Raw genomic sequence first — 15,346 nt, forward strand, 5'->3', positions numbered from 1 at the left:
AACAAGTGGGAAACTTGCTGAAAAGTCAGCAAAAAGGGGGAAAAAACCCCTCCAAAAAGATTCCCTCCCACTTGTTAAGTAAGGGACCACTTCCCTTTCCCTCCATTTTATCTCTCCTAATACTATACCCACCTCTAATTAAACACACTTCAATCTTTTGCCTCGGCCTCCGCAAACTTGTACTTTGTTGCAAGTAATCCGAAGCGGAGGGAGTATGTGTAAGTCAATTTAAAAAAAGAAACACACAATCGAAAAAGAGCAAGTGGAAGCAATCATTCATCAGATTGATCAATGCTTTATGATTGTTATTTCAAATCTTTTTAGGCTTTCTTAAAAATAGATTTTGTGGATATGATTTGCTGGTGTTTTTTTTTTTTTCGTTAATGATCCCTATGCAAGTATGCAACTTTGTTTTTGAAACTTAAAGCGTTTTTTGCGTTTCGTCTTGCTATTTGTGTGTCCCATTATTTACCCTTTTTCCTTGAGTTTTGGATTGTGACTTTCTTTTATTTTTATTCTCAATTCCTTCTTTTCATGGATACTACAAGCAGTCAAGCATCATTTGCTCAAAAACTTTTTTTTTTAAAGCCCTTTTATTTAATTAAATTTGTGGAAAAAATATGTTACCACAAATCCACGAGGACCACTCTCTACTTCTAGTCTAGTTGGAAATATGATTGGATAATGAGATAATCATGTTAACAATTTCTTAATTTAAAGATTATTCCATGATGATTAATCGTTGTCCCATCTTTTGAATATAAAATTATTTCATTAATTAAAGAGTCATAGAACATATACAATTTAAATAAAACCAAATGCATAACAGTTTGAATCAATTAATAAACACGGATCTACACCTAGTAATTAAAAAATGTGAACAACTTCCAACAAAAAAAAAAAAAACTAGCTTATGCATCACTTACTCACCTTCCTATTTGATTTTCCCTTTTTAATTATAGTGTGTAACCCAAACGTTATATTACATTATAACAAAAAAATAGTGACATAATGTTGGTAAAAAAAAAAAAAAAAAAAAAAAAAAAAAAAAAAAACTTAACATTGTCTTAATTTTGTTAAAGCTATTCCTCTTTATTAAGTTTTTCTAGGCTATATAATTATTATTTTTTTTTTATCCTTTTTATATGCTTACGTAAACATATATTATGTTATGTGTGTATAAATGACATGATAAATTACTATTGGCTAAAATGGGAAGAATGTTATCTCATATCCACGAGGTTACATGTTTGAGACTTGTGGGATGGTTTTTTCTCATTGAATCATTGCTACAATGCTAGTGGTGACATGACGTAGATGAATAGCGACATGACGCAATATTAGTGTAGTTCTACGTGGAATATCAATCTTTTTAGGAACGCTTTTTAATATATAATAATAAAGTATAGATAAAAAAAAAAAAAAAAAAAAAAAAAAAAAAAAAAAAAAAAAACCTTCTCCCTAACTTTTTGAAACCTTTTCGTTTATATAACATTTAAAACATGCATAAATAAGGTTGTTTCTTTCACATTTTCCCTTAAACTAATATCTTGTAGAATTGAAGTACCAACAAAGTGTTGGTCTTTTAGGAAAGAAATAATCTTCCAACATTGAAATTGAGGGACGAGCCGTCAATTGGTTATTTAGATCAGGTTAATGTCGAGCTAAAATACTTCTCATGTCTCGAGTCAAACCTTAGTTTGAGTCATGTTTAGTACACGTAACCTTTAGAACAAGTTTAGGTTTGGGTAGGTCAAGTTAGTTTGGATTATTTCAGCTCGTTTACCTTTTAGGGTGAAGGTTGTGTTTAATATGATTTATAAAAATCGAGTTGAGTTCAATTTCAGATCTGAGTTGTATATATATGGTCGTAATCTCTTTATGATGTATTTAATAAATTAATCTATCCATAATTCCATATATATCTCCTTCAGCCACAATCTAATGATTAGTTATTTAGTTCTTACCTACTAGGTGCTACAAAGATTTTTTTTTTTTTTTTTTTTTTTTTTTTTTTTTTTTTTTTTTTTTTTTTTTAAAAAAAAAAAGTCTCATACATAGTTTGTCATGTAACTTGTGTACAAGCATACAAGCATCTAAGAGAGATCAAAACGTCTTAGTCTATCTAGTACTTCGTACTTCATATATGTCAATAAAAATCGCTAAAACGCCGACGGTTAAGTTTTGGTACATATTCCGTTGGTAGCTTAAGCTAGTGTCCCAAATTTATTCGGTGACTATTCCTTCTTCGTGCACAAGTCTCTAACTTTCATGAGTTTATATATGGTTGAATAGAATATCGACAAAGCTAGGGAGGATGATTCGGAGGGCATATATGTACTATGTAGCAAAGCTAGTACCTTTTGATGAACCAATAGTTAGTGTTTGATAAATAATTTAATGAATCAATATTGTTTGATGTTGTAGGTGATAGTGATGCTCGATTGATGTCATGTCGAGTTGGGATCCTCTCTATATATTTTCTTTATACGGTAAATAAGTTGTTTATTTATTAGATCAACGGTTGAGAATGCATGAAAGGAGACAATAAGATAAATTTATTGACACAAAATACATATCGTGCTAATTTATTAGATGCCATAATGGATTGAAGTACTACGTAGCTTATATCCCTAGAAATTAGTGACAGTCTTCATTCACTATACTCTTTATTAACAAAGTTTGATAGTCGTGATATTTTTGTGCTTGATTTTATTAATGTTAGACACTTAGACTAATTAATTATGCTTCTACAAAACATTCCTTCATAAATGTAAAATTTATCGTAATAGAAATTGAGAGAATCCTTATATCCCGAGAACACACTACCTGTCTCATCATTTACTAGATTCTTTGTTAACAAAGTCGAAATTCTTGATTTTTAGGGTATTGAGTTTATTTATGTTTAAGTAATAACTATATTTCCAAAAAATTTAATATTGTTACTTCGCACTTGATTGATAAATAATTGTATAATCCACTAACATAAACTTTGTCACATATCAAACAATTCACTTTCAACCAATTTGCACTTTTTTTCGTAAACATATTTTATAGAGTGACGAAAGTACATGTACGTGTCATAAATCCCAGGAGATCGAGTAAATGGCTTCACTATTACTTCGTGTTTCAAAATCAAATCAAATTATTAATTCCAAAGTATTGTTCTATAGTTAGTGATTACTTTTCTTTTAGCAAATTAATATGAATAATGATGTTCAAGGTGACCCTTAAACTATGTAGGCTTTTCTTCAAAGTCAAATATATGTATATTTTAGAAAGCATGGCGGCATAAATCTCATACATAGTATGAATCTTACATCTATTCTTTAAATTAAACCAAAGTTGATTGATACTAAGCTAATTAGTGGTTAGGGATTTATTACCTTGTAATCTTGTAATTACAAAGTCAAATCCTCCCAACTACGAGTGGTTGATTGGAGGTGAAAATCTCTTAATTTCTTCCCTCACTTTCAAGTGTTTGATTCGCAAAAATTAGACTATGAAACTGCAGGGGTGTGAGTTTCAATTTAGAATCACATATATTAGGGGTGTCCATAATTCGGATAAAAACCGAAATCCAATCCAATCCAAACCGAATTATCAATTCGGATCGGATCCAAACTTTAAATCGAATCGGATCGGATCGGATTGAGATTTTTTGAAAATTCGGATTTTCGGATTGGATCGGATTGACCCTAATTGGATCCAATCCGAACCGAAAACCGAATTGTAAAATTAAGCTTGTGTAAATATGTTTTTTGAAGTTTAGGACAAATAATGTTTTTTGAAGCTTGTGTAAATTAGGGAGACTTTGTATTAATTAATTAATGGCTTGATTTATTTTAATCATGATTTTGAAGACTTTTATTTATATTAAAGCTTTATTTTTATGATCGTATTAGACGCTAAAAAATAATGTATTATAATTCGGATTTTCGGATCGGATCCAAATAACCGAATTTTAATTCGGATTGGATCGGATTGGATCAAGAGAGAAATTCGGATCGGATCGGATTGAAAAATTGAAAACCGAATTATATTTCGGATTGGATTGGATTTGGACTAAATCCAAACCGAAAACCGATCGGACACCCCTAACATATATAGCAAAATAACTATTTTAAAAAATTATTACGAAGTATTTATGGGATTATATTTGAAGATTTCAAAACTTTTACCAAAAGAACGACATGAAAGAGCATTCTTTACATATGTATGTGTTATTTGTGAATTGTGATTCAAATCACCATAGGACTTGTTTGGTTGACAAACAAATTCATGGGATTTTTAATTTCCTGGGAAATGAATATATGCATACTTATTTAGTTGCCAATAATGTAGGAATTGAAACTTCCTAGGAAGTTCTACTTCCCACAAAATGGAGGAATTAACTTACCTAGTCCCCCCTAGGTAAGTGGAACTTCCTATGGGAAGTAGAAATTCCTACATCCAACCAAACAACTTTTGGAAATTCCTAGGAATTACAATTTCATAGGAATTGAGATTTCATGGGAATTTCTACTTCCTACATCCAACCAAACAAGGCCATAGTCGTCTAGGTGGTTTCAAACAGTCAAATAAAATTTTGTCACAACCCTATTGAGATTGTAACTTCCCTAGATTGGCAAATGTAAATTTGGTTCAAACACAGAAAATTCTACTCCTTTGCAATAGAAAATTTTCTTCTTGCATTATCGTATGAATTGAATTCATTTCAAAAACCTTTTCTCACAATAAAATAAACAATACAGATTATTTAGGGTATGCATTTGATTTACTTCATTTTTGCTTACTCGAACATGCCTGATCCTATAAAATTTGAACTTATATGACGTCATTAAAACTTATTTGAGTTGTAAATTAAACAAATATATCTTATTTAATTTTATTTTTCATGAAACTAATAGAAAGATTGTAAATAGAATGAGACCTTTTTCTTAACTACTCGTATAAAATACCGTATCCAAAAAAAAAAGTAGAATATATCCCTTTAATCCTTTATTTCCCCCCTTTCCCATGTCCCTAAACAGTTCATGAATACCAAGTAGGGAACTAGAAGTGTAGTAGTTCTTAAATTTACTTTTTCGATTTTAATTTGTGATTGGCTGATAAAGCTCTACGAGTAATGGAGTACTACAAATGTACTCTATGACTTTGTCTTTCACATATACATATATGTAGCACCACATAACTTTCTCAACAACTGTATGAATAATTTCCCAAATTAAAAATACTATTATCAAAAGATTAACAGTGCCTTTTTGGTGCAGCAGGCCACATGGTGTGGCCTACTGCCAAGTCAGCAAAAATAATGGGAGTTATTGGTATTGTCAGGGTTACTTGTATTTTTCAGGTGTTACTTGTATTTTTTTTTTCAGGAGTTACTTGTATGATTACTTATTTAGGGGTTACTTATATTTTTTTTTTCAAGAGTTACTTGTATGGATTACTTATTCAGGGGTTACTTGTATCATTTAGGGGTTACTTGTTTTATTTTTTTCATGAGTTACTGATTACTTGTATTTTTTAGGGGTTACTTGTTTTTTTTTAAGGGGTTACTTGTATGGATTACTTATTCCGGGGTTACTTGTATGAGTTAATTCAAGAGTTACTTGTATGATTAATTATTCAAGGGTCACTTATATGAGTTACTAGCTTATTTAAGGGTTACTTGTATGCATGGGTTACTTGTATGAGTTACTTATTCAAGGTTACTTGTTCAAGGGTTGCTTGTACGTATGCCCTATACCAAACCAGTAACACCCTACAAGTAACCCCGACCAAAATTAGTAACACCCTACAAGTAACCCATGACTAAAACCAGTAACATCGTACAAGTAACTCTTGAAAAAAAAAATTGTATTCTGGGTTACTTGTTTCTGGAGTTACTTGTAGGTGTTACTTGTAGAAAGTTACTTGTATTCTGGGGTTACTTGTATGGAACACTTGAATGGGTTGAGTAACCCCAGACCAAAATCTCGTATCAAACCAATAACACCCTACAAGTAACCCCTGACCAAAACTAGTAACACCAATACAAGTAACCCCATAATACAAGTAATACCTACAAGTAACTCCTGACCAAAACTAGTAACACCCATACAAGTAACCCCTGAATATAGGTAACACCTATAAATAATCCCTGACTAAACTTGTAACACCCATACAAGTAATCCCAGAAACAAGTAACACCTATAGTAACACCATACAAGTAACCCCTGCCGCACCATGCGGCCAGCCGCATACAAAAATTTGACATCAAAGTTGTTGTAGTTTACTTGGATTCTCTACTTTTGATCGTTTTCACTGAATTATTGAGGGTATAGAAAAAGAGACCTATTTAACCTCAATCTAATATGTAACCTTAATTATAGTATATATCGTTATCTAAATTAAGTGAGAATAATCAACGGGAGTTTAATATTATTACGTTCTTTGTTCTTCCAACCTCATACCAAATTGGTATTATCAACATTAGGTATATATTATGATGAATATTTCTATATAAGTAAAATTCTTAGTTACTCATGTAAATAATGACTGTAAATATCTAGCTTGTGTGTCAGAAATACGAAATCTTTATTCTTATAGTTTTCCACCTTACACATGATGAGCTTGTTTCTTCCATGTACGCCTTAGGCCCCGTTCTTTAGAGCTGCTCTGCTCTGCTGAAATCTGCTCTTCTCTACTTAAAAATAATACTTAATATTGAATTATTATTATAATAATAATTAATATTTAATAATAATAATAATTAATATTGAATTATTATTATAATAATAATTAATATTTAATAACAATAATAAATAATTAATATTTAATAATAATAATAAATAATTAATAATAATATTATTAAAAATTAATATTTAATAATAATAAATAAATAAATAATATTTAATAATAATAATAAATAATTAATATTTAATAATTATTATATTAATAATAATAATGAATATTTAATAATAATAATAGTAATAATAATAATAGTAATAATAATAATGATAATAATAGTAATAATAATTACTTATTAATAATAATAATAATAATTGATTTTTTATAATAAAAATTAATATTTAAAGTTAATAACTAATATTCAAAGATAATACTAATTATTATTTTTTAATAATAATAATAATAATAATAATTAAATAATATTTAATAATAATTATTATTATAATAATAATTAATATTTAATAATAATATTTAATGATTATAATAATAATAATGCGATAATATGAATAATTGTAGTAGTAGTAGTAGTAGTAGTAGTAATAATAATAATAATAATAATAATAATAATAATTACTATTATTATTATAGTATTAGTAGCAGTAGTAGTAGCAGTAGCAGTAGTAGTAGTAGTAGTAGTAGTAGTAATAATAATAATAATTATTACTATTATTATTATAGTATTAGTAGCAGCAGCAGTAGTAGTAGTAGTAGTAGTAGTAATAATTACTATTATTATAGTATTAGCAGCAGCAGTAGTAGTAATAGTAGTAGTAGTAGTAATAATAGTAATAATAATAATAATAATATTAATAATGAAATCTGATATGCTCTTCTCTGCTCGGCTCGGCTCTACTTTGCTCTGCTTCAATCTTCTCTGCTCAAAAGCTCAAAAGAACAGGTCTTAGTAAATCTCCAAATAATTAAAAAATAAATTTAAATAAAATTTTATTGACTAATTAATCACAAACCAAGGATTAAATAATTAAGAGAAAGAGTAGTCCCAAAGCACCACTAGTTTTTTGTCTTAAAGCTAAGACCACCACCTTTTCCTGCCCCCACTTTCTTTTTTTTTCCATAAAGTAAAAGTAAGAATAAAAAGACTTAGATAATAAACAAATTAAAAGGAGAGGTTAGACATATATGGAAAAAGATAGAGAAAGCAAAAAAATACAAAAGCTTCCTCTACTTAGCCCCACAAAAACAAATAATAACAACTCCCTTCACCAAAAAAAAAAAACAAAAAAAAAACACAATAATAATAATTCTTTCAAAGAAGATTATATGACTTGGGTTTCTTCAATTCAATCACATTTGAAATAAAAGCAAAGGTTTTGTGCATAAACAAGGAAAGCTATATCTAAGCTAATTATGCAAGAGCCTATATCCTAAAGTAATTAGTAGATTAATTAGGAAGAGAGATTACAATTAAGGAATACTTCCAAACAAAGAAATTAAATATTTTTCATTTATTTTTATGTTTATATTATTATTGGTTTGTTTTTTTGAGGGATATAAGAAGATTTGAAGAAGTTAGTGATTTTGTTTTTGGAGAAAGTTAGGTGGGAAGAATAAATTATGATGGCAGGAAACCCTAGTAATTGGTGGAGCATGCATAGTAACTTAAGGTCATCATCTTCAGCAAGTGATCATCAACATGAAGACAATTTGCTCATCTCCCAAACACAACATCATCATCAACCTTCTAATAATAGTAACACTCTTTTACCTCTTCAATTTCTTCATGGTGCTGGAACTTCTTCTTCGTCGTCTTCTTCATTGCTTCCTTTTATCGCCTCGAATGAGCCTCATGCCCATGACTTTCCTCATTCTTGGAGCCAACTCCTTTTGTAAGTGAGCTTTTTTAGTATGGGCATGTTTTTTTTTTTCTCCGCTGATAATGAAAGGTATATAAAAGTTAAGACAGTCTTCTCTCAAAACTGAAATCTATATAAGAATAAGTAAATTTACTAGCGGTATATTGAATTTCATTATTCTATATTATTTACTAGCAAAATATCAAAATAACTTTTTTTTTTTTTTTTTTTTTTTTTTTTGGTTGTAGGGGAGGATTGTCTAATGAACAAGAGGAAAGGTTTAGTCAAAGTGAGTTTGAAGCAACAAGGGTAGTTAATAATGGAGGAGTACAAGTTGATGTGAAGGAAGAAGTTAGTAGTCAAAGTAACAATAACAGCAACAACAACAACTTGCAGTTGTATGCAAATCAATTTCATGAAGAGCAAGAGCTATCAGTAGGAGTTAGTAATAGGGCGGCCGCGGCCGTGGCCGCCCAGGCAGCAGCAGGTTGGAGTCATCATCAGATCATGCCAGCTTCATTATCACCTAAATCCTGTATTACCAGCTTAAGTAGTAGTAACAACAATAACAACAACAACAATAGTAATAGTAGTAATATGTTGGACTTTTCTACTAATAATAATAAAAGGTCATTACAACAAGCTGAAAGTCATCAACATGCAGATAATCATACTACTAATTCTGAGGTATGTACTGTTATTAATTAGTTTTATGCTGTTTAATTATTACTGGTAGAATTATTATTTGTGTAATTTTGTTGAGTAAACTAAATTATGATGTTATGTTTGAATTTTGTTGTTGGCAGTGTAATAGCACAGCTACTACTGGAGGTGTACCACCTAAGAAGCCTAGGGTCCAATCCTCTTCCACCCCACCTCTCAAGGTAGATCATCACTTCTTATTTTCTTTCATCACCGTACTCTCCCATCAAATTCTTCAAAAGTTTGACATTAAGACTCCTTTCTTTAATTTCCGAGTTAATTATCATGTTCACAGTATGACTTGACTTAGAGGCATATGTGACAACTAATAAATTTAATTTGGAATGATGAAGCTATTTTTATATCCTGTGTATAAGCACGAGTACATACACCCTAGCTAGTTTTTACTTATAGTATGTGCTTGATTAATGTTGTTTGGAGGATTCTTCTTTAGAATTTAACTTCTTAAACTATAATAGGAGTTTCCTTCCCCCCTTTTTTTTAGTGCAATAATTTAAAATTTTCCATTCAAACTTCTCATGGATGTGTGTTGTGTTGATCTCTACCTTAGATTTATTTTATTAACTTTTCATCACTCAAAAATACCACTGTAATATTTATTTAAGAAAAATTCAATAGCTTCATATTATTTATCTTCCATATATATATGGTTGCAATATATATGTAGGTGAGGAAAGAGAAGCTAGGAGATAGAATAACAGCCCTTCACCAGCTTGTTTCTCCCTTTGGAAAGGTAAGACCACCTCACTCCTATTTTATTACAGTAATTTTCACAAGATGTATAATTTATATATAAACACCATTTTTTCTATTATTTTATTTTCAAAATAAATAAACTAATAAGCATATATAACTTTTGATTGTAAATATTAAACATACAATCTCAATAATTTTGATACACTTGTTTTGTTTCACTTGCTAATAATCTTAGACTTACTGAGTCAATATATATAGTGTTACCTAATATACAGTACGCTCTGTTACATGGAACGAGTATGGAAACACAATTTTTTATCTAACCTTGTGAAAATTGTTCAAAAATGTTCCTACACTATACTAATCCACGCGTACAATTTGGATCATAATTCGTGGAGGATTAGCAAATTAGGTAACACTATATGTACAAACATTACTCAATTTTATAAAATTAAAACTTATATTATTATCCACTAGTAATCACTGACTTCAGTTCAAACATATGATCGATTATATTATGATCATCTAAAATTTCTTTTGAACTTTTAGTTACTGTTATTGTGTTCACAAAAAAAAGAGGAAGTACTGAAAAAGAGAAATGGGGTATTTGTGGTGTGTGGGTTTAATCTCTTTTTGCAGACTGACACAGCTTCAGTGTTGTTAGAAGCAATTGGGTATATCAGATTCCTTCAAGGTCAAATTGAGGTGATGTTTAATTCCTTTCCTTTTTATTTTATTTTATTTATTTATTTAAATTAACTTCTTCCGTTTTATAAAAATCGCTATAATTGAGTTTTTACACTATTTACACATAATCATGTGATAATTTATGATTTTAATTTATAATTAATGACGTAATTAAAGGTATAAATAATACGGAGTACATAAAACTCTATTTGTTGCAATAATTAAAAAACAGATAAATTATTTATATTTTTATTAAAAAAAAAAAAATGTGTGTGCATGAATGTAACTCAGCCTTTAAGGAACTAAAATATCAGTGAAGCATGCAGTTGTAAGCAGTACTTTAATAAGACCCACATTTGGGCTATATTCTTGCTTTCTAAACATTCTTTTTCTTTTTTCCAAAATCATCAAATTTTTATAATTCATTTTCATATTACTGGTAACTGACCTTGTTTTATATGATTGATTTATGCAGGCCCTTAGTTCTCCTTACTTGGGAAATAATAATGCGTCCACTAAGAACCAACATTCTGTAAGTTTATTTAATTTTTCGACCTAAAAATTTTCTAATTCAAAGTCTTCAAAATAATGTATAAATGGATATATTCAAAGCTTGTATAATATAGTTGTATTCCTAAAGACATACATGATTAGACTTATATGGTAAATAATACGAACGAATGCATAACTCGTATTTTTAATTAATAAAGTAAAATTATGTTTATCGACCTACATTGTGACATTATATGTTGCAGTAAACAGTATATGAAGTAAAATGGAACAAGAATAATGATAATTAGTGGCAAATATGTTTCTTTATAATAATTCGATTAGGGTGGTTATTACATGGTTCTAACAATAGAGTATCATTTGATTCATATTAAACCGTATTTGTTAACTATATTGAGATTATGTTCTTTATTACTTTGGATTGATTCTCTTAAATATTAAATTCAAACTCTTGTTGACATCAACTATTCCTTTCATAAGACTTTGGACAAGTTTGTTTAAATTATAATAACCAAATATTTAAATACTCCGTACTAAAATAATGTTAATTATCAGCATAAGCTAAAAGATTAGCTTTATTTTCTCCAATATAATGTATTAAAGCACATATGGCCCGTTTTTTTAACCTTATATTTCTGAACAGGTTCATGGAGAAAGAAATTGTCTATTTCCAGATCATCCTGGGCAAGTAAGTTTTATTTAATCCATTGTATTTGCATGATGTAGATTTTAAAAACCCTCATGTGAGTCAATAGACTCGATAACTTATTGTGAGACCTTAAAACTTATTCTTATAAGTAAGGAGCCACTCCTTAAAATAGGAATGTCACCCCTGTCTTACAATAAATTATTGTGAATCACGCATCTGACATTTGTATAACATCCTGTACATAATATAAACGTTTATTAAAGCAAGGTAAATAATTTTTCTTTTCTTTGAAAGCATCTTGAAGGAACTATTCTATTAACAAAAAAAAAGGCATGTACTTAAAGAATAATGTCCTCAGCTTTTTAGGGTTCCCTTTTGAATTACAAAATGTGATTAAATAGAGACATCTTTGGCCTAAGTTTGGAATCAAAAAAAGGGTGGGTTGAAACTTGAAACTTGTTAATAAAAAATCTTATTTTTCTTCATTCACTCTTTATTTTGTAGCTTTTGAATGATTCCTGCCTAAAAAGAAGAGGAGCTGCAAACCAAGATCAGGTACTTCTAAAACTATATGTTAATTCATGTAAATATTATTATTATTACTCCCTTTTATAAACTTACTGCTAAACTTAAGTTTAAATGATGATCCATTCATTAACAAATACATAATCATTGTTGTTATCATTATCGTCTTCGTTGTCATCATCATTATTGAAGTTATCAACAAACTTGAGCACTCAATTAGTTTGGTTCTTCAACACCATCATTTCACCTTTGATTTTTATAAACAATTGACTTATTTCACTTTCCAACATTCTAGTTATCTTTCTACATACTCATTATTGTTCCTAATCCCAGCGTATTCATACATGAAAGTGCTTTATAAAGTGTAGAAGTCATAGTTGAGGTCATTGCATTCTTCTATCCACAATACAATATTACACTTTAAATAAAAACGTAAAAAGTAGTACAAGATTCTCTACTATGCATTTGAGTATATATCTAGAGTTAAGTACGCCTAAAAATAATATTTTTGTTCATTTAAATGGTTCGAATGAACAAAATAACATGCAGGTGTACCGTGTACCTACTTGTATGTAACATAAGTGATTAATTAAGTGGTAGATTATTTTTGTTATTCTTGCCTTGATTATATGTACTTCCTTTCCTTTTCTATTTTCGTTTTTCATTTTTGCAAATTTCCTCAACGTATTATTGTTATTAATGATTTTTTTAAATCATATGTTATTAGGACAACAAAGATGCATCAAAGGACTTGAAAAGTAGAGGATTATGCTTGGTACCCATATCTTGCACCCAGCTTGTTGGGAGTGACAATGGAGCTGATTATTGGGCACAATCACTTGGTGGAGGATTTTAACCAATCATAAAATAATGCTCATTAGTTATAATATTATATACTTTATATAATATATAAAAACTATATGCTATAAATTATGTATAGCATTTAATTAGTGGAGTGGTATATCATCATGAGCACTCACTCTACTTAAATATTAAAAGGTTGATTGCTCTTGATGTTATGCAATAATATGCATTAACATTTTAAAAAGTGCATGGGTGTACCATATGATGTAAAATACGTACTAGTAACAAGACTAGGGTATGAAAGGTATTATACCTCCTCTTACCATTGCAATAAACGATATTTCACTCATCACGATGGGAGGCCAGTCTGATTTCCCGTTGCAAATTAATTTGCGACAGGATGGGACTGGGATCTCCCGTCATGGCCTCTCTTGTTATGGTCCTTACGATTTCATAAACTCTATAGGACCTTTGTTGAGATGGGTCGGGGTCCGGTCCCCCTTAATTTTTCTAAGCTATTGGTTTTAAGTAATATAATGTCTAATAATTACACTTAAAAAGTTATGACATAGTGGTTTAATATTGTTATTTTTGAGTAAAAGATTGAAAGATCAAACCTTGGCCTCCCAAACTTTTTGGCTCAAAATCCGCTATTGTCTATATTATAGAGCTTCTCAATCATGGCAAATGATTACGTCACCTTCCTTTAGTAGTGGCCACTGGTCTTGACAATGAATCCATTATGAATTTTGTGCCCCTCGATCTTACTTTTTGAAAGAAAACAAATTTATTTTCATAAGTTTCAAGATGTTTTATATTGTGTCGTACCCTTAATGTAAAAATGATGACGTTTTTTTATTTGACATATACTATGAGTAGGATGGGAAACTTTAAGAAATAATCTCACTGCCAAAAGAAAGAAGAAAGAAAAAGGAAAAAGAGTTGCTCCATGCAAATTTTGGAAAAGAAAAGAAAAGAAAAGGACCTTATGCAGAATCGACCTCTAAAACTCAGTAACTCACGTTCATGGTATATAAATTAGGGATGAGCATAAATGCATAATAGGGTCTAACTAATTCCAGTCTTCGAACACCAAGCTAAGCTTGGTCTAATGAAAAGGGTTTTACCTTCCAACCTTCTTCCAACCTTGAGGTTGGGGGTTTAATCCCCACTAGAAACACTTTGGGATGGGGATTCCCTTACCCTTCCCCCCATTTCCAAAGTACCTAGCCTGCTAATCCGGGTCGAAAGGACCTGTGAGAGGTTCCAACCCGGTAGGGCCGTTCTCCTTACCAAAAAAAAAATTCACTCTTCAGTCCAACCTGATCTTGGATCGATCAGTGAACAACCCTAGTTACAAAGTCACACACTTAGAACAGGCAAACATAACAAATCAAAAGTAGTAGTCCACCCAATTTAATATATAGTTTGTACTCTTTTATTTTTATTTCTTTGTAATGGGCTTGAATTGGGTATGATGTATTGATATGGATTTAAGTGATTCTTTTATTAGGTTTTGGTTTTGATTTTGGATACTGGGTTTTAAAAAATTGAAAACCTGACTGGAACTTGTGCCAACACTACTCAAATTTAGAACCTCTTGCCCAAGTTCCAGTTTCAGAACTTGTGACTCTTAATAGATTTCGGTTCTAATTCTGTTTCAAATTTACCTTGAATTTCTGTTCAACTCTAGCGTAAATTAATCACCAACACTAAATTTTATGCATCACTTTAACTAGCATATGTGTCAATGCACAACTTTAGCCTTTATTAGAGATTGCTAAACGCAACTTAAGTTTACTTATTGTAACCCTCCCCCCCCCCCCCCCCCCAACCCCCCCCCTCCTCTCATTTTCAACCCTAAAACTCTAAATTTTAAATTTCCTTTTCCTCTCTCAAATGTTTATCTGAGAAGAACATTTTGGATTGGAGGAAATAGTGCCTTAAAAATTAGAGTTTGGTAGATTAAAGGTGAATAAACAAAAAAGAAAAAGAAGTAGAGTTTAATAGATTGAAAATAAATTTAAAATTTAAATGAGTGTAATAGAGTTCATACAATATCAATGAAATTTGAAGATAATGTAACAATAATTTTGTTAATAAAATTGATGCAATTAAAATTTTGAAAAGAAATAAAACCCTTATTGATACTCACAAACTAGTGAAAAAGTAACCGTATTATTTAATAATTAAAATACCCTTT

The 15,346-nt window shown here is 29.8% G+C and overlaps 1 protein-coding gene across 2 annotated transcripts; it reads left to right on the forward strand.

Annotated features, from left to right (window-relative positions):
* The first annotated feature begins 7,974 nt into the window (after positions 1–7,974).
* LOC145587960 (uncharacterized) lies at positions 7,975–13,478 on the forward strand. 2 transcript variants are annotated; one of them, XM_081644604.1, is made up of 9 exons: positions 7,975–8,582; positions 8,798–9,236; positions 9,356–9,433; positions 9,940–10,005; positions 10,608–10,673; positions 11,131–11,187; positions 11,809–11,853; positions 12,319–12,369; positions 13,067–13,478. In XM_081644604.1, the coding sequence occupies exons 1-9, from the start codon at positions 8,311–8,313 to the stop codon at positions 13,193–13,195; spliced, it is 1,203 nt and encodes a 400-aa protein (XP_081500730.1). In that variant the 5' UTR covers positions 7,975–8,310; the 3' UTR covers positions 13,196–13,478. The 2 variants fall into 2 exon arrangements, with proteins under 2 accessions (XP_081500730.1, XP_081500731.1); XM_081644605.1 differs by lacking the exon at positions 10,608–10,673.
* The last annotated feature ends 1,868 nt before the right edge of the window (positions 13,479–15,346 follow it).

The sequence above is a fragment of the Chenopodium album genome, chromosome 17, assembly GCF_948465745.1.
Source record: "Chenopodium album chromosome 17, dcCheAlbu1.1, whole genome shotgun sequence".
Taxonomy (NCBI): domain Eukaryota; kingdom Viridiplantae; phylum Streptophyta; class Magnoliopsida; order Caryophyllales; family Amaranthaceae; genus Chenopodium; species Chenopodium album.

Bases quoted from the DNA above. Each gene is read 5' to 3' on its own strand.
- LOC145587960 (XM_081644604.1), top strand. From the start codon at position 8,311: ATGATGGCAGGAAACCCTAGTAATTGGTGGAGCATGCATAGTAACTTA. The intron at 9,237-9,355 runs GTATGTACTGTT...TGTTGTTGGCAG, and splicing joins ATCATACTACTAATTCTGAG to TGTAATAGCACAGCTACTAC. The intron at 10,006-10,607 runs GTAAGACCACCT...CTCTTTTTGCAG, and splicing joins TTGTTTCTCCCTTTGGAAAG to ACTGACACAGCTTCAGTGTT.